At 53.5% G+C, this 19,684-nt stretch overlaps 1 protein-coding gene and 1 long non-coding RNA gene across 3 annotated transcripts in view; both read right to left on the bottom strand.

The window, feature by feature from the left end:
* Positions 1-19,684, bottom strand: part of DAP (death associated protein) — a 61,282-nt gene that overhangs the window by 9,621 nt on the left and 31,977 nt on the right. The window contains exon 3 of one of the 2 annotated variants that reach the window (XM_079145315.1): positions 12,182-18,237. The exons of the other annotated variant lie outside the window; for it this stretch is intronic. Coding sequence (XP_079001441.1) covers positions 18,141-18,237 — 97 coding nt within the window. The 3' untranslated portion in view covers positions 12,182-18,140. Of the gene's footprint in view, positions 1-12,181; positions 18,238-19,684 lie in introns of those variants that run through there. 2 annotated transcript variants of the gene reach the window in all.
* LOC306664444 lies at positions 6,004-10,986 on the bottom strand. The gene is made up of 2 exons (XR_013764711.1): positions 9,956-10,986; positions 6,004-6,963 (listed from the first exon to the last, which is right to left on the bottom strand). It is a non-coding gene; the product is annotated as an uncharacterized lncRNA (long non-coding RNA).

Here is a 19,684-nt window from a genome sequence, read left to right as displayed (position 1 = left end):
GCCTTGATTTCACTTCCCAGCTCAAAGCCAACGGCTCATGAGAAGGCGCCTATCTGAGGAAGCAAGCTTGGAAGGAGCATCAGGAGGGTACCTGTGCCCTGTCAACAGGACGGGGAGAGGCTGCTGGGCTTCCCAAACCCAGTCCCCCTAACGGACACTCCCGGAGTGTGCCCTCCTGCTGGCGGCCAAGGGGGTCAGCACCGACCAGAAAGAATGCGATCATCCCTCGTCGGGGCTTCAAAATCACTCCCATGCCTCAGTCGACAGACTGAGTCCTCCTCTGTACCAGGTAGAGAAGATGGGGACAATTAAAGTCCAGTGAGGACTCCAAGTGCCCCTCCACAGTAGAGGTGCTCAGTGCCCAGGCAAGGGGCAGGCACCTGCTGCGCAAAGTCCATGCAGACCAGACGTGGCAGCTGAGCTCTGAGGTGTGCACATGCGTGTGCATGTCTGTGTACGAGAACAGAGGGCTTGAAGCCAGGGAGCTCAGGGTCGGGGGAAGGGCACATTTTAATTAGCTTTCACCAGGGCAAAGCGAATAAGGTCCCAGGGGCGCCCTGGCGGGGGGTGGCCGGCTCTTGTGGCCCTCCCTGGGAAGCCCTCTTCCTGCCCACCCTCCTCCTGGAAGCACGGGGCTCTTGAGGCAACCTGCAAGCACTCTGGAACTCTACTTTGACTTTGCTCTGAACATGTGGCTTTGTGTTTTCGTGAAGTTTATGGAAAAATCTATTTTCACCTGGGGCTTTCAAAAACATTTTCTAGTAAACAGCTGGGAAACAAATTCGTTCCTGCCATTTTTAGCTCTTGAAATATCTTCCTGGCCAGATCTTAATTTATTGGGGTTATTAATTTTCCAGACACGAAAATAACAATTAGCGTGGCTGGTGAGCAGAGGGACGGCCTTGCTCCATGGCCCCCGTCCCTCGGCCCTGTCATTCTTCCAAGCCTGACTGGCTTCGCTCTGCAGCTGGGAACGTCCCACAAGAGGGCACTGCTGGTCCTCTCAGGGCTGCTCCCAGGAAGGCGGGAACCAGGCGCCCCCTGCTGGCAGGTGTGCCCCTTCTCCCTCAGGAGTCCCTTAACTGTCAAGTGAGTCGGACTGAGGAAAAAAGCAAAAACAGGGGCACAGCCTAAGTACTTCAGGCAGGACTCTAAACCCCAGACGGCGCTCTGGAGCCCGGTTCCTTCCGGATTTGGTGTGTGGAACTTACACGCTTTCCAAAAGAGCCAGAGCGAAGGAACTTGGCTGGGGTGGAGCCTCTGAGCTCCTGTTCAGTCTGGTCCAATGACACCGGATTTCCAGTGAGAAGATGGTGCTTCAAGACGCGAGAATCCCAGTCTCCAACTCCTCCAATGAAGGGCCTGTGACCCAGCGAAGTGCACTTCCGCCTTCTTAGTGACCCATTCCCTCCTGCAGGTCTCCCACGTCCGGGCCCACAAATACGCCAAGCCTCATCCCTGCCGGTTCCCCTGAGAGTCTCAGATGAGAGGGGCGGGTCTCCTCTGAGAGGACAGCTCTTGCCCGGGGATTCTAGAACTCGTCCCAGAGCTTGGCTAGCTGTGATGGACACCTGGAAACCTCACCCACCCGCTTCTGCAGTTAGAGAAGGCTCGAACCTCCCTTCTGAGTGTGGGGTGTCCACAGCTTGCACGGAGAGACAGGCTCCACCCTCACCCAGGACGGCGAAGAGGAGGAGGAGGAGGAGGAGGAGGAGAGCAAAAAGGAGGAGGAGGAGGAGGAGAGTTTCCAGCTGCTTTAAGAGGTGCTGGAATCTTCATTTTAACCATGGACACAGTTCCAGAGTTGCCCTCAGCTCAGGAATCTTGACAACCAGAGAATCTGACTTAGGGCTTTTCCCTCTCCTTCTTCCCTCTGCTCTCACCTTATTGGATGCAAAGAACACAAACTAATCACAGCACGTGTTCTGATTACTTATCTTGCATCTCACAGACTTGATACGCAGTGATGGCCCCGGGCCACCGTGGACCTGTCCCTCCATCCCTACACAGAGGAGAGAACTTCCTGACCGGCGAGGGAGTGCGGTCCTGTGCCCAGCAGTTCTGTCACTGCCCCTCGAGAGCACAGAGATCCTGAAAGCCTGGTAATGGTCATCGGAGAGCCTGGGCTTTGGAGACAGAGCTCTGGGTTCACACCAGGAGCTTCTCTGTGCTCAGTGTCCATCTGCAACATGGAAACGTTACCTGTTTCATAGAGAATCTGGGAGTTCTAGTGAAATAACATTTTTACTCTGCTTAGAAGGCGCCCCTAATGACAAGCTCGCATTTAACGGCAACAAGTGATTTAATTGCCTATATAAAGCCAGTCTAGAGCTGGGCATGGTGGTGCGCACCTGTAGTCTTAGTCACTTGGGAGGCTGAGGCGGGGATCCCAAGTTCGAGGCCGGCCTGTGATGCTGGGGAAGGCTCCCAAGCCCAACCAGGAAGTGCCTGCTCATGGCCACAGCGCGGGAACAACTTGTGTGGTCGTCAGACAGCCTGTATAACTATGTAATGTGTATTCAAACTTTACAAGTTACTCGATTTCAGTAAGTACCACACTTATGGCGAGTCCATCTTTGGATTCTGAACACACTGATGTTTTAGGTTTCTTCCTTTGAATTTTAATTATGAGGAAGTGTCAATGAATAACCAGAGCTTATTAGACAGCTGGTGAAAAGCGGAGTATTAATTGTTCCATCTTGAAATGGGATCTTCAGGTTCAAGGGTCATGTTTTAAAGTGGCATGGTTTTGGGGAAGAGAATATTCATGGTTTCAAGTGCAAAGTGTACATTTGGTACAGGACAGCTATCATGGCTTAAAAAGGAGAATGATTATGTAGGTAGAAAAATTTGACAAGACAACTGCTAATAAAATCCCTATTAGAAAGGACATGATAATCAAATACAGACACTGAAACTATCATTCTCTGCAGCTCATCCCATCTCCAGAAGTACAGGTGGCTGGCTCTAAATGGGACCAGCTGTCACTAGGAGGTTTTTGTGTAGAACCCAGAAATAAAAGAAGAGAAATGAGGTTTCCCTGCTCTCTGGATACATCAAGCAAGAGTCAAAGCGCAGCCAGAGTCCAGCACACTGAGCAATGCGAAGTGCTCTCTAACTGCCCTGTTGCTGGCTCCACCAGCACTGTACTGCAGTCCCTTCCATGTGCTCATGGGAGGGTTTGGTGAACTGGGAGAGCAGCTCTGCCCAGCTGACAGATGAGCTGCTGTCTGCAGTGGTCTTGGGATGTGCAAATCCACCAGCTGTCTGAATGGACAGGCCAGCTCTGGGGACCACCTCAGACCACACCAAGCGCTCAAGACTTTTCTGGAATTAGCAGAAGGGGAGCAGAGTCGAGGATAAAGGAAATCAAACCCTACCAATTCACCAATTGTGCTTCAACAGCAGCTAGTGAGGAGGACCTCCGTTTCATCCAGGAGCCCACGTGTCCCCGAATGTCCAAGCAAGCAGTGATGGCGGAGCGTGGAGCACAGCAGCAGGGACTGTGGCACAGACTAGCGCCCAGCCACTTCAGCTGTGGGTTTGGAGTGCACTCAGAGCACTGACTGAAGTCCCCACTCCCTGATGCTTGGTCCTGGGTCAGCATGGGTCAATCAGTCCTTCCCTCCTCTATACTAACAAGCATTTGGTGATCACCCACCATGCAGGGTGCTGATCTCAGGGTTGGGGTGAGCACATGAACTGGTCCCGAAAGGCCCTTTGAAGATCACTGAAGGCCAGTGGGGCCATCTATGAGGTTTGCCGGAAGCTGGAGTGGAAACAGGTCATCATGATTTTCTGGGAACAGGGTCGTCCTCATTTCAGTGCGGATAGCACCTGTGACGACCATGAGGAAACTGTGTGCTTATGGATGGGAAGAACTTCCACAAGACAGAGCCTCTGTTGAGAGCGGACTCCCCCAGGGGCTCCTGGGACATCTGGGCCACAGCATCTCTTTAAACTTCTCATATGAGGGTTTCGAGCCAAGAGTGAAGGAGCAGGGCACGAGGCAGGGCAGGCATTAAATCACACTTGACGTTCAGGTTGCGGTCCCCAGCTTCGACTTCCCTCCTTCCCCACGCTCCATGAGGGTCTCCTGCCCTGAGGCCACCCAGACTTTCCAGGGGACGCCAGGTCCACTCTCACCAGTGGAGCGGTCAGCCTGCCTTGTTGTCTACAAAGCGAGGCAGCAGATGCGAGCTGGGGGCAACCCCACGGGCAACACGAGACCAGGGCTGGACATGCGTGTTCTAACCAGAGCAGACTTGGACTCTGAACTTCAGCTTCCTTTCTAAATAAGAAGCCGAGCACCTGCTCTGGAGCTTGCAGGCGCTTGGGGAAGATGAAATGAGCCTCCACACATTAGGTGTGCAGCACGTGCAAAGTGTGACTCAGGAAGAAACGCGTTAGTGACATGTCCATTGAAGCAGGCTGTGAGGTGGACAGAGGACAGGATCAAGGCTATAAAGTCAAGCAGGGAGCACCATCCTTAGGCGTGGAGGATGCTCCAATCTGGGGTTGGGCTCTGGGAACACAACTTGACCTGCCCAGCACTCTGCAGACAGACTGATGAACAATGACCTGGAGGACCCTGAGGGGCAGATGCATCCGGGAGTCACCCATGCCAAAGCACAAAGAGGGAGACCCAGAGGCTGGACACGACTTGCTTCCAGGGATGAGAGGACTAAGTACACACTTGCTGTTAGGAATCAGAGGAGAATTCATGGCTCATGAATCTCACTTTGTGATGGTATGCGTGAGCAGACCCGACACTAGAAACTTCCCCTGTCCATCATGCCTGGGCCTGTAGATCCTCTACCTCAGTCCCAACCCTGCTACCGTGAGAGAGGGGAAGTGTAAGGACAGTGCAGCTGCTTTTCAGAGAAGTTTAAGAACGATCACCGTCATCAGCAGCCAAGGAACGAAGATGAAGGACTCAGAAGGTAAGGTAAGGTTGGGGCCAGGGAGGAGCTGAAGGAGGCAGGGGGTTGAGCTAGGGGAAGGGTATTTTCTTGGCATGCCCTGGCTGGGGAGCTCTGCCTGGCACTGTGGAGCCCCAGGACACAGTAACTAGCATGTGGGGACTCTGTGCCTGCCGTCACCTACCCTGTGCCTACCATCAGATACCGTCAGTGGGCAGCCCCAGGGCCTGCCACAGCTCTGGGTGCTGCAGACTCACGCTGTCAGCACTGAGGGGCCTGCCATGCTGGAGCCTAACTACACCAGGTGCTGGGCTCCACAGGGAGTGGGCGCAGGGCAGCTCTGACCTGCTCTGCGTACTCACCCACCAGTGAGGAGCGTGTCTCTGGATCAGGTAACCCTGCGGCTTTGCTTTCTCCCATCCAGAACCAGAACACACTGCCTGCCACCCACCAGCCCTTGTGTGGGCAACAGGAGAGAATGCTTGGCACTAGCACCGTCCCAGAAAACCTGGAGTTGCAGGCTGTGCCTGTGTTGCTCTGTTCTGATCCAGAGGAAGGACCCCAGGGACAGGTGACCCCAGGAAGAAAACCAGAGAGTCTGGCTGGGGCACGTGGGTGCATGGCCAACACTGAAGCATCTGTTTTTGATGAAGACTTCTTTTCCAAGAACATAAAAGGCATGGTGCTTAAAATAAGGAACTTGAACAAAGCCCCAGAGAAGCCCTTCGCATCTCTGCTGCTTGTTCTGCAGAGGCAGGAGAGCAAGGAAAAGCAGGGCTAACTCGAACGCCGTGTAAAGGCAGTGAATTCTGTCACGCAAGAAGAGTGCGAGTCAAACGGGGTTCTTTTCAAGTTCAAGATGCAATTTGTTGCTTTTCCTGAGCATTTGCCTCAAAAGGTACCAATTTGAATATAAAGAAAACACCAGCATCTTTATGGTTCAATAACAGGGCTGAAAGAGAGCCCTAAAATGGTTATCGGGGACATAAGTACAAACATTTTTCTACACTGTAGTTTTCAGGATGATTGCGATGGCAGATGGCATTGTATTTGTCTTCCTCCCTTCTTCTTAAAAAAAAAAAAAAAAAAAAAAAAAAGCGGCAACCAATGGCCTGCTGTTCCTTCTCTGACCAGTAGAGGGAGAAGACTTCACTCAAGGAGGCAGACAGGCCAGTGTTCCGCAGGGTGGACACACGTTCCAAATCGCCTGGGCAGCTGGGTTCAGGCGTCTGTCCTATGTCCTCCTGTAATTTCTGACAGCGCCTTCTTTCTCTCACAAAGATATGCCAGACTAAACATGCTGTACAGTCACTCCGAGCTGAGACACAATTCTGGAATGATCCTCAACCTTACCAGGGCGCACAGGAGTTCCATTTCTGGTGGAAGAAGTGCTGGCATGACAGCCTGGGGCACCAGCTTCAAAGGCCGGCCCACTTCTTAACTTTCCACCACCTTTCCTGACCCTCCCAGGGCAGAACTTACGCTTCCCCAGCTGTGTTGCTGCAGGCACTTCCCACTCCTGCATGCCTGGCTCCCCTTCAGGGTCAAGGACAAGGGTGGCATTTGCTGTATGCCTAGCATCATGCCTGATGCACACAGGTGCTCCACAAATGCTGTTAGCACCATGAGCACATCTGGCCAGCGAGCCTCAGCTTGGTACAAGTTTGCAATAGCGATCAGAGAGCAAATTCGCCGGGATGGCTAGCCTGGCCGTTTGTAGCTCCTTTCTTAAAAACCAAGTAACTCCTTTGTGCACAGTGAGCCTGAAAGGTTTGCAAAAGAGTCACCGGATGTATGTGGATTTATTTTTGTTACCTAACAATCCAGCCAAGCTGGATCCACTGTTGACAGGGCACTGCCTTAGATTTCCCAAGCAAATGGGCTCTTCCTCCAACTTGTGCTGGACCTTGAAGATGAATAAGCAGCTTTTCTTCCTCTTCAGAGGGAACTCAGGCTAAGATGTACTTCTTCAGATAGTCTCCAGTCAAACTTGAGAATTGTGATGGAACCAGGTTGAATCTTAATCAATGAGGTGGCTTCGCTGGGGGCAGGAAGGGAGAAAGGGTGTGCATCTTATCAAAGACTGCCTCTAAGAGCTGAATGAGCACATTGACCGTGGGAAAGCCCTGCTGCTTCCCATGGAGCAACTCCGGCAGTGGCCACAGCCCAGCATTTCTCCGCAGGACCCTGGCCATAGTCCCCAAACATCTACACTTGTTCAGAAGGTACAGGGGCATACTCCAAGGCAGCTGTCTTGTAAAGAAATCAGTGCCTTCTCAACGTGTGAGGTCACTCGTAATACACAACCCAACTCAATGCAAAAGGGACCCCCCCCAGCATCCTCACAGGTTAAGACCTGCAACCCCAGTTCTCACCCCCAACGGGGCCCACCTGACCTGCTTTGCCTCCTCAGCCTGAAGGACGCAGGCCTTCATTCTGAAACATTCTCCTTACCCAGGGCCAGCCCACAACCACTAGGCCAGGTCATCACGGGTGACCACTAGGAAACAGGCTATGTCCCTTGGCTTCCTTTTCTCAGTGAGCACTGGGAGCAGGAGCGAGGCACTCAGAGCCTGCGGGAATGACTCGGGCTGAAGGCCAGCTTGCGAAGGTGCCCCCGAGTAGAGGCACCCTTGGTGGACACAGGAGGGTTTTCCCAGGCCTCTAAGCTGCTAGAATACGTGGAATCCAGCTGGATACTAATTCTCAGAACTGAGACGTGAGACTGGCTGGCTTCTACAGAACTGGGGCAGCCCGGGGCCAGGGCCGGGGTCACCTCCCATTCCTGTGGGCAGGTCTATTTACGGTGTGCCGAGTGATTTCAACTCAGGGACAATTGTGTGGGATTCAATTTTAGAATTCTGGAAGCATCATTTTGAGGGAGTAGCCCAGTGAACTGAGCTCTAAAAAGTCTCTTATCAATTAAAAGAAATAGACAAAAGGACCCATAAGGAATAAATAAATTATTAAACTATTAAGAAGTTCCTATAAATATGCAATGTTGATTCAATAATTCATAGTGGACTAGTACAACAAGATTCTTCAGTTTCATAAAGAACTGCTGGCTCTGGCTGTAGCTAGCATCCCAGGACATGTGCCAACAGCTTCTTCACTCGGCAGCCTGGGTACAGGGGTGCCAGGGAGCCTGTCGTGGGGGGGAGAGCAAGGCCTTGCTGTGTGACGTTTCCTGTAGTCTAATGGCCTCTGTTGATCCTCTTTCCTGTTTTGAAACTGCAGATCTCTACTTGCCAGTGGGCGACAGCCTGGTTGCATGGGCTTACTCTGTGAGCAGGTTGAAGGAGCTTCCATTTCCTCTGTAACTGAGCAGTGAGTGACGTTGCTGCGACTCTGCAGGCGAGCTCCTGCACCAGAGGCCCGTGGCAGGAGCGGGTTTGTGACTGCATCACATGTTCTTAGAACCTGTGACTAGGCCTGAGGGAGCACAGGGGATCGCGTGTGCCTCTCAATAGGGGAATCATGTCCCGACAGACGCAAGCCTTATTTAGCTGAATTTCACTAATTTGAAGTTTGTGCTTATTGGGTAAAAGGCCACAGGCAACATAAACAAGATGGATGAAGAGCAAAAATCCTCAAGAAAACAAGGTTGGGAAAACCCAATGATATCCCGTAGTGAAAGCTTAAGCACAAATAATTGATGTGCTTATTACAAACACTCTATTTGTGCATTGAATCATGTGCCCTCGAGAGGAAATTACTGGGCCCCTCTGCTACACGAGTCTGAGCCTTGGTGTGATCTTAAAGTAGCACCACACTTCCTTATAAATATTTTATACTTTGGATTTTTAGAAAGCAGATCAAACTACCACTCACTATAATTAATACAAGCTGTTGAGGTTCTACAGAACGAGGCCTACTTCATAAACGGTTCTATGTTTGCTATTCAGAATACGTGCACACTTCCTGCAGAGACCCAGAGGAATGGCTTACCATGGAGGATAAGCCGAAGCCAGCTCCAGCCCATGCAGCTGTTTAGTCAGTGGGTACAAGACCCCGACGCAACACACAGGAAAAGCAGGTAAAGTGCTCAATAAGTTCCCCTGGAGAGGTTTGATGAGGGTCCTCCTCGGCCACCTTGCCCAGGTGGGCTCATAAATATTCCTCTGTGCTGCTCAGGGGGCTGCTTCGTGGCTGAGCAGGTTTGGTAAGTGTTGGGTTAAGCGGGGTTGTGTGGCTTTCCCTCAGGCAGGGCCACCCCTTGGCTAGGTTCTAAGCCAGGTGTGGATTCCCAAGAGGCGGCCCTAGGAGGATCTTGCCTATGTCGGTGACCCCTGACTGAACTCGTCTTCAGAATATTTCATAGAACAACTAAGAAAGATGTCGCACAACAAAGACTGCTCCCACACTCCACAAGGACAGTCAAAGGGCCGTGTTTAGGAAGGGTGTACCATGTCCCCGGCCATGCCTCGAAGGGAACAGTAAGGGCTGCTACCCAAAGTTTATCAGCGCTTCTCTTATTCACTAGGGCAGTAGGTCAAAGTGGGGTCACAGGACTTAGGCATGAGCATCGCCTCACCCTGGAAACAAACAGTTAGAGCTGCACATTCTGAAGCCACACTCAGACCACCTCCATGGGAATCTTGGGGCCAGTGACCTGCTTTGAGCCAGCCCAGGTGATGCTGGTGTGGCTCACGGTTGAGAACTTGGCTCTGCTTGGAGGGATCAGCGTCCACAGGAAGGGACAACCCTGGGGGCCTCAACCACTTTCACCTTTAGGAACAAATCAGGGAAAAGCCAGTCCCTGAGGCTGAGCAATTGAGAAAAGCAAGGAAGCACTTTTCAGTCCCCCTCCCTGCCAGCCCTTTCGAGAAAAGTCTAGTGCTGAGGCCCTGGGTGAGCCTGCTGCTGGCCAGGTGCCATTCACAGGCCTTGACCAGCCTTGATCATAGAAAATCCTATGGGCAGGATGTCACGGGCCCATCTCCAAGACGGGAAACTGAGGCTCAGAGAGTTAGAGTTTATCTGCAAAAGCCACAGAGCAGTCATGGCAGACCTGAGCGGGCCCCCACTCTCACCCTGCGCTCAGCTCACCACATCAAGTCCTCCTGGGGGCTGTGTCCACAGTCAACACCACACAACACTGAAGGGGCCATGGGGGATTCTTAGGGGCTCAGGGAGACAGATGGCTCTGGTGAGGTCAGGCTGCCTTTGTCACCGGGTCTGGACGCCTAGCAGGATGTAGGGAGCATGGGAAAGGTCAGAGAGAAGGAGGGAGGGACCGTCCTGGAGGACGGGCCAGTGACTGGCGCAGTGTGTGGAGAGAGGCCAGAGAGGCACCTCCAGGAGGGTGACCGTGCACAGCCTTCTGAGGACCATGGCGGCAGCAGGTGGGCTTGCTCCTCACCTGAGCCCGGCATGGCTGGGGTACGGGCAGTGGGTGGCTTCCACTGGAGCCTGTGGCCCTGCCCTGGGGAAAATGCCCAGGTTGAGGCCAGGGCCAGGCCAGCGTCCCCGCTCTAGCCCCACCCAGAGCGACACACATGACCCTGTGGACGGGTGGCCTGCCACGGAACGCAGCACGTGTCCACCACTCTCATGGCTTCGTCTGCTTCTTCATGTGGCCAGCGAGGACTCTACAGAGGGGAGGCAGGTTAGAGCCACCCTGTCAGCACAGCGCGGCTTAACGAGAGTCAGAGGGTTCCAGGGAAGCCAGGAAGGGGCGTCTCCCCTGGCCGGGAGCTCAGTGCGGATGTGAGGGCGAGCTGGGGTCAGGAGGTGGGCAGGGGAAGGCTGGTGGCCTTTCGCTGTTGTAAGATGGCCCCATGCCAGGGATGGAGAAAGCACCATGGCTGAGGCCCCAGTGTCCCCAGGGCTCCCACCCCGCTGGGGCCCCAGAGGGAACGCCAGGCAGAGGAGGAACCGCAGATGAGCTGCCAGCTCAGGAAGTGGAAATTCCCGAGAACTGAACGGCAGAGCGCCTGCTGTGCGGCTCCTGGAGTCACCAGACTGTGTGACTTACTGCTGGAAACATCTAGACATTTCATCCCAGGCAGAGTCCCCTGCACAGGGGGCTGCAGGCGCACACACAAGGGGTGTGTGCGTGTGTGTATGTCACGTGGGGAGACAGGATGGGCCAAATGAAAGCGGTCTGGGGCAACCCAGGCGAGGTCTCTTGGGCGTGCCCGTGGAGGGGTAGCGGCGGGGCAGTGACGGTGCTGGACATGCACCAGGTGGAAAGCTGCACTGAAAGAGGAGTCTCCTGAGCATGTGTGAAAGGACAGGGGACAGAGGAAAATGTCGTGTGGCTGATAAGGAGCTGCGGGGGGCGTTAGTTAAACCTGAGTGAATGTGTGACTTGACCCCTTGAAACATTTGAGCTCTTTAAGCAAGAGAGACATCCTGCCGTGGGCACAGGCTTCCGGGTGTGAGAACAGGGCAGAGGAAGAGGGGCACTCCTCTGCGCGGTGAAAGGGCAGTCGGAGCTGGGCAGAACAAGACTCGGCATGGCCACCGTGCCCACAGCTGCCCTGGGAGGTGGGCGGCCTCCTGCTGGGTTTGGGCTGGCGCTTTTTCCTTCATTAGAACCTCAGCCCAAAGCCAAGAGCTGTAGGCCCCTGCTACCCCTCTGCCGAAAGCCAGCTCCAGCCAGGGTGAGACTGGGGACAGAGGTGTCCAAAGGGAGGCATGTTTTCCTTGGACCTGGCAAACAAGTGCTGAGGACTCCTGGTGAGCCCCTCCTGAGCTCCTGCTCCGGCCTCTCGGCCCCCGGCCCTTGAAGGCTGTGCTAGGCTGTCCGCCTCGCGGACGCTGTTGGCATTTTAAATCCTCTGAACTCCGCCCGGGCTTCCTCTTCCCCGTGCACTCGGCACCCGGCTGTCCTGTCCTATGGTGCGGTGAGTGTCCTGTCTTCTGCTCAGACCGTAAGCACCTGTTCAGGGCGAGGTCCTATGACAGCCTCCTCCCAGGTCCTGGGCTAGGTCCTCAGGCACCCATTACTCTTCGCCGCTCGCAGACCACGCCTGAAGTCAAGGCTGAGCTTCGCACCTACGCGGACTGGGGCCCAGCATTTGCCAACCGTGCAGGGCACAGAGCACCATAGTGTTGGACCTTTCCTCAGAGGGGTGGTCTCGGAGGAAACAGGGCACCGGGCAGGGCAGCAAGGACCCGAGCAAGAGGCTGTTCTGACATGAGGTGTCCTCCACCCCAGGTTCCTATGTTGAAGTCCCAGCTCCTAGAACCTCAGAAATGGGGTCCTGGGCAGGCCCGCGTCCAGATGACAGATGTCCTCGTAAGATAAACAACTAGGATGGAGACACGTGCAGAGAGAGCGTGAGAAGATGCCACCCCAAGCCAAGGACAGCCCCCTGGAGAAACCAGGCCACCAGTATCCAGACAATGAGACGGTCAACTTCTGTCCTTTTAGCCACCCAGACGGTTGGGACTTTGTTCCTGCCTCCCAGCAAAGTAATGCAGAGGCGCCCACAGGAAGTCAGGAGGGACGCACCCTGGCCTGCAGTTGCCAGGAAAGGCTTCGTGGAGAAGCAGCGTATGTGGACCTGGAAGGAGCCACTCCAAGGGCAGCGGCAGCAATGACCACCGTGTGCTCCCGAGACTGCGTAGCCGCTGGCCGGTTCAGGTCTTGCTGGAGGGGAAGGCCGACTGGGCTGAGACTGGGCAGGGCCTGAAGACAGGTGACAAGGAGCAGGAGCCCGTGAGACCCCTGTGGCAAGGCGGGAGGGCCAGGCTCTGGAGTCCAGGGGAAACCCTCAGCCTCAGGGCTTCTGTTTATTCGGTTCTAGAAGGAAGGTGCTGAGTTACAGTGAGGCTATCTGTTCTTTTTCAAGTGGCAGGAGAACACCCTTTCAAAACATCAAATCCGAATGGAACGCCCGGGTATCAAGTGGAGCGGGGGTGATGCCCTTGTTGAAGTCGGGGAGGGGGCCCTGAGGTGGAGGGACCCCAGGGCATCTCCCATGGGGCCCAGGCTCTGTAGGGAAGCTCCCCAAGGCAAAGACTCTGTGATCTACTCCCTGGAGCAGGGCTTAGCAAGGGAGCCAGCGGGAACCTAGGAAGGCAGGCTGTATGGGAGTCCAGGCGAACTGGACTCGGGGAGCCTGGGTACAGGGAGGCCAGGAGGATGTTGACCACAGAAAACCACAGCTAGGATCTGCGGCAGTTGGAGTGGTTCCTTCTGAAAGTGATGTCAAAGGAATGAGGAGGGATCGGGCACATAAAAGAAGAGGAGAAGATCAAGATGACCACTTTTAAAGCCCAGATGGAGTAGAAAACGAGGGGGCCCTTGGCTGAAGCAGAGAATGACCAATGACCACCCTTTGCAAAGAGCCAGTGCCTTTTCACTGGGAGGGGCTATTGTTTTACCCCATTTTAGACTCAAGAAGTACAGCTTTGAGAGTTTGTGACTCTCCACTGTCCGACAGGCAGCAAGTCACAGAACTGGGACACAAACTTCGCCTTCTGACTCCATCCTTTGCTCTGCCCTCTGCCACACCTCAGAGGTTGAGGGACTCTGGACATTGGGGAGTGCCTGCCCTCCAGCCAGCAGCGGGCTGGGTGGCTCGAGGAGGCACAGAGCTGGGATCAGCCATGCGAAATGACTATAGCAGGAAAACAAGCAAATTCTCCAGTGGGTGGTGAGCCGGAACAGCCCAGAGTCGGAGGCGGGGTGTCAGGAACCCTCATCTTCTGGGGAAAATCCAACCTGCCTGCATGTGTGTTTCTCCTATTTGCAACGGAAAAGGTTAATTGAGACCGGTAACAAGCAGACTTGCCACCGGCCTCTTAAATGAAGAGGCGGGTTCTTTCCGCAGAGAAGGTGCGCGTGGAGCTTAGGACCATCAGAGCCACACAGAAACCCAGGCCTTTGGGAAGTTGTCGGATGTCACAGAAAGTCGAGGCGACCTGATGTGAGTTTAAACACACATGCTTTAATATAAAAGGTACCCCAGCCATAGGAACACAACACACCCAACACACCCACAGATAGAATTCAGGGCACCCATGAAGGACGCTGGGAAAGCAGCTCACCAACCAAGCGACCCCCACATCTTCACCTCCACCAGCATCTCATGGAACCTGGCATTCCCTCTCGCTGAGAGTAGCTAAGCTCCTATTTTAGAAGAGAGGGGAAGGAGGCCCACACCTCAGATGCTGCAGAGGCTGAAGAACTGTGGTCCGACGTCCCGCGGAAGTGTGCTGCTGTACCCCACCCTACGGCGACCTCCTTGGTAACAGAAATGCTGACCGAGATCCAGGGCTCAGGATGAAGTGGGAGTAACTTCCCAGCCTGTCCGCTGCTGGCACACACCACCACCAGGGCCACTCTAATGCCTGGCCACATCTGCTCCGATCCACCCACAGGGACACACACGGAGCAGAGGCTCGATCCGTTGTGATTCCCAACTCAGTGCGTGTTGACCCAGCCCACACGCTGGCTAACCAACAGTTCCCGGGGACCTAGCAAACGTCCCTTTAAAATAGCTGCTGTGTTACTTCTCGGTCGACAGCACCCCTCCAAGCAGTGGAAGAATGCGAAGAGTAAACACGAATGTTGGGGAGGCAGTGAGTTAACCGAGGCCTCAGGAAGACGGGCAGCTCAGGGCAGGCTGCTCTCCGCGCATGGAAGCTGCCAGCCTCTCCATCCTCCGCCCCACAGTGAGAACGCACCGCGGAGTTTCAGATCCAGCTATTTATCACTTTCTGCACATGTCGGCTTGTAACATGTAACAATTAATTTGATGATCCCAAACTGGGCCCGACGGGACACCCTGGTGATACACCATGCCCAGATTTAGCAGAGATAAACCCCCTGCTAATGTCTCGGGCAGAGTCTGCTAGTATCAGCCCAGGATCTCTTTTCTTTATTTCCAGTCCCCTCTGGGTGCCTGCCTCCTTTCGACTCTGCCCCCTGGACCTAATTGCATGGCCAGTGTCGAGACACATGGGGTACCATGGTGTCTGCGGACCACTCAGCAGTTTAGAGGCGAAGAGGACATGAGGGGAAGGGACGGAAATTGAGTGCTGTTAATTGAAAGTCCGAGGGGAAACGAGGCTGGCGGGGCTCACGCTGGAGCTTTCCAGGGACACGTCCACTGTGCAAAGCAAACTTCTCTGGACTTAGATACCTGTAGGCAGCAAGAAAAATAATATTACCTAGCCTTTCTCCCCAAACTGTCTCTAATACGTTGACTGCTGCCTGGTGGCTGGCCCACCTCACACAGATGCCCGGGGAATGTCACCCTAATGAAAACCAGTGGGTTGGTCCTCAGCACCTCCCCCGCAAATCCCTTAAAACCATCGCAGGGAGGGTGACACATCAGCCACCAGCAGTATTGCCCTCCCCAAACCTGCCACCCAGTGATGGACAATTCTTTCCTGAAATTACTATTCCCCAGCATCCTCGAGGGACTGCAGTTAGGAAGGAGCACACAGAAATGGGTATCAATCACAGGAGCCGCTGAGCCAGGCAGTCAGTGCTCCATGTACCGAAAAATCCTCTTTACACGTCTTTATGCTTCTGGCCATTGCAGCCGCAAAGTCCGAGCCATTAGAAGGGACAGCCATCTTTCAGAGCTGTGTTCCCTGATGAAATGAAATGTCAATGCCAAAGAAATACAGGAGACATGCCTTACATATTTGTGGTCTCTCTTCCCTCTTACCAACATGTTCTCCTCTAAGAGAGTAAGTTATTAAAAATAAAAAGCCAACTATTCAGTTCCTCTAAAACAGCATTTACAATAGACTTCTGCTGACAGAGGAGGAAAGATATGGTATTAATAGCCCATCAGATTAAAAAAGCTAGAAGAATGATAATCACAGAAATGAGTTCAACTCTCTCTTTAGTATTTATCTTTCTATCTTATAAACATACTTTGGTTCACACAAGGCCACCGGTAGGTGGTATGGCTGCCCCACCTCAGCTCTTTTATTGGCTGTCTCCTGGGGGTCTTGCACTTCATTCGCCCCAGGCCTGTAGGAACAATTCAACCTGTAGAACTTTGGAACCATGCCTGGCTGCTCGGGGTCAGTACACAGAGACCTGAGGGTGAGCACCTGGGGAAGGCGCCCTGGAGGAGGGCGGCTCACTCGGAGAGCAGTCCTTAGGACCCAGGCAGGAGATGACACTAAAGAGTTCCTGAACATTTTTAGTAAAGAAAAAGCCAGCAGGCTCTAGTCCCTAATTAACACATAGCACTTTCCAAGCAGAGACTCTAGCCCAGGCTGCAGGCCAGACACTTCAGCAAAAGAATAGATGTGTGAAATCAGGCTCCCCTCTCATTAAAACAACCTCGCCTGCCTTGGCTATACATTTCACCACGCGCCACTGTCTCCCCTCAGCAGTGCTGAGTTCTGACAGCTCAGTGTTGGCAGAGCTCCTCAGGATTCTGCGGACGGCTCGTCCACCTCGCTGTGCATCACGGGGGGCTGTTTGTCATCCCCTGCATTTGCCAGGTGTCTGTTTGGACGGTGATGGAAGCAAAGGTCAAAACACAAATGGCACATTGTTTGAGTGCAGAAGAAAAAGAAAACAAACGGCACAAAAGTGAACCCGTGAGGCTGGTCGGGTGCCCCTGGAGCCGGGCGTTCCACTTCAGGTGCTGCCCTACAGTGATTGACAGTCGTTTCTGGTAGAAACTGTAAATTAAAAGCAGTGAAGAGCACAGCACCTCTAGTCTTATATGAGACTGAAATGATTTATCAACACCTACCCAGCACCTGCCCTCCCACAAGGCCGCGCAGGACTAGCCCATCTCAGTGAGGACGGGCAGGCGCTGGGGGCTTCCTGCAGACAGGTCCTCTTTTCTTAACTCCTCCAGCGTCTAGTGAGCTTTCAGCCTCATTAACAGAAAACGCACAAGAACGAGGCTGTTATTAATTCATGCTGTGCTTCTAATCCTTTCCATAACTTTCAGATTCTCGTTTTTTATCTCATCTTATTTTTACCATGAAAGTCCTTAAAGAGAAGCAGACACATGCATACATCTTGTGCTACAGCCATGCCAACAGGTGCCAAAGCCCAGCGATTTACCTGAGGTGCCCAGGAGGCCTGTGCCCAGGACCCTGGGGAGCCCAGGGCTCCTCCCTTAAGCTCTGGACGCTCCCAGACAAAAAATGTGTTATGCATACTTCAGGAAGACGGAGGGAGGAGGCTGGCTTTCAGGGACTGTGTGCACCTAATTTGCTTAATTCAGGGTCATAAACAAGGTCTATGATAAAAAAAGAAGTTAGAAAGACCTCATGGAGAGGGCAGGGCAGTCTGGGTTGGATCAAGGTCAAGACCCAGGCAAAACACTCCCCTTTTCTGGCTCTGCTCCCTTAGGGATGCAGACAGAGCTCAGGGACTCCAGGGAGGCAGGGCCCTTCCGCTCTCTGGGGCCCGGGGGCCTGGGTTCTCAGTGCTTGTCACCCAGGGATGTGGGCGGAGCCAAGCTCTGGGGGGTGGTTTCCTTCCCATCCCAGGAGAAGCAAGGATTCCACAGCCCATAGGGACCTGCCTTTCTGCGGTCCCTGGGGTCCCGCACCCCTCTGCCTTGCAGCAGCTGGAGAAGGTCTGCGTTCTTTCCTGTCCATCACACTTGGATCCTTTGGAGAGGAAAGCACATGCTTCCATTCTTTAGCAGCCTCTCTTTTGGGCCCAGTGGGCACCACCCTTTCCATTTAAGGGTAGTCTGGTTTTTTTTCTACTTAAAGTCATAACGAATTTAGTAGCAGTGAGTCATCAGTTTTTACCCCGACTCAAACTTCCTCTTTGTGCTTTTCCCTCCCGATTTCCTTTCTTTGCAGCTGCCCTTGGGGACCTCCACTTTCTGGCCTAGAAATCGAGGTGAGGGCTGTCGGTGTGCCCTGTGTCTCCAGTCTGGAGGTGCGGGGCTCCCAAATTCGGGGCCAGATGTTTCCTCTGGGGATGGTCCTTCTCCTGGCTCTGAGACTCCTGGTGCGGTGGAAGTTGGGAAGGGGCTAATTCCACAGAAGTGATGCCTCTGCCGAGCATCCTGCACTCCCTGGTACCTTGTAAAACCATGAGCCTAAGATGATGATCAGGGATGGAAAATCACAGACTCCTGCATCTTAAATGAGCTTGGGTGGAAACCAGTGCCTACGAATGTACTCTATTGCCAAAAAGATCTCTGAATTTAAAATTGCAGGTAGAATTGTAGGTGTTCTTCTCAATAATCCCCCCGCCCAGCACTTTGGGAAAAGACCACTAGCTGCTAGAAGAGATGGTGGGCAGTGGAGTAGCCTTCAGACTTTCTGAGAGTTTGCTGGAATGACCTTGGGCATATCCTTATCTTTCCACAGCAGATCTCCTTGGTCATCCAGTCGGGTAGCGTCCACACTCCTACAGGATGTGAAGACAAAGGAAGACTAAGGGTGAAAGTACCTGGTCTAAAGGTGCATGCACTGCCATTATTGGGCTTTCAGACTTTCTGAATGATGCTGAATTGCTTGTTTAACATCCAGGACAATCTTCAAAACTTCTCATTCCCCAAGGCAATGCAAAGATAGACCTAATCATAAATTCAGCAGACTGAATGTCACACATTTCCAAAACAAAGTCCCAAGGAAAAAATATCCAGCTCTGCTCTATGAGCAGTTCTCACTTATACAGTCTCCCCCTTCCCCTCTGAAGTACCTGTAAACAAGGTGGTCAATTCGGAGGTGTAATTATCCAGCCACAACTAACAGGTAAGTCATTCATACAGAGTGTGCATTACAGAGACTGGGGTGTGCGTGCCTTAGAGCTTTGCTGCTAGTGTGGGGTCAGCACAGGCGGTGCCACATCCCTGGGGACCTGGGGAGGCTGTAGAGAAATAGCCCCAGGCTCTGCTGGTGCAGAGTCTGAATTCTGACCAGGTTCCCAGGCGATGTGCTAGCACATTAGGGTTAGAGAAGCTCTGTTCACCCCTCGGTCACACAGAGGAGGCAGGTCATGCACTGGTCAAGGTCCTGATCAGGAACCCAGGAGACCAGGATTCTGACTGCTGCGCAGCCTCTGTTCTAACAGGTTAGCCACAGTGTGTGTGTGTGTGTGTGTGTATGTGTGTGTGTGTGTGTGTGTGTGTGAGACAGGGTGGGGGGAAGTAAGAGAAAAAGAGCATTTATCACTCACAGCAAAGACAACCAAAACACTCAGATCCAGAGTTGTGTCTTCACCTCTGTTCCCCAAGCGCTGATTCCAACAATGACAGTGACAGTGGGGTCCCTGTGCATTTGGGACCACCACAGGAGAGGAACCTGAAATCAGCAAACCCTGATCTTATCCTGGGCTCTGGTGACCTCCCTGCCTCCTCTCTGGAGACACAGGGACAGACTTACGGCTGCAGAAAGTCTGCACTTGTTCCTGGGAGGGGAAGGGAGCCTTCACTGCTCGGGTCACCTCTGGGGAGGGAAGGTCCCTGAGCTCTCCTGGTCTGGAATGTTCTCTTATGCAAACATGATTAGCCTGGCTGTGTAAGTCTTTGCTCAGAGAATCCAGAGTGCAGAAAGAAGCCACGTCTGTGGAGAACGGATGCTTAGTGTGTCCATGTGTCGGGATAACGGGTGGCTGGGACACGGCAGGGGACATCGGCTGTGCTGCCCCAGGGAGCTTGTAGCAGAGGCAGCCATAATCAAGTTGCCCAGCTGGGAGAGGGGAAGTCCCAGGCATCCATGGGAACGCACAGGCCACCAAAGCCTGCATCCTCCGCCCCAGCCTAGGGAGTCGGGAAATGTTTGGGAAGGGTCTCCAGGCTGCTGACTTCAAGCTGACCCCCAGCATTCAGGATGTCCGTTTTCTGAGCACAAGG

This window comes from Sciurus vulgaris (genome assembly GCF_902686455.1).
Source record: "Sciurus vulgaris genome assembly, chromosome: 6".
NCBI lineage: Eukaryota > Metazoa > Chordata > Mammalia > Rodentia > Sciuridae > Sciurus > Sciurus vulgaris.
This window is presented reverse-complemented; position numbering and strand designations above follow the sequence as displayed.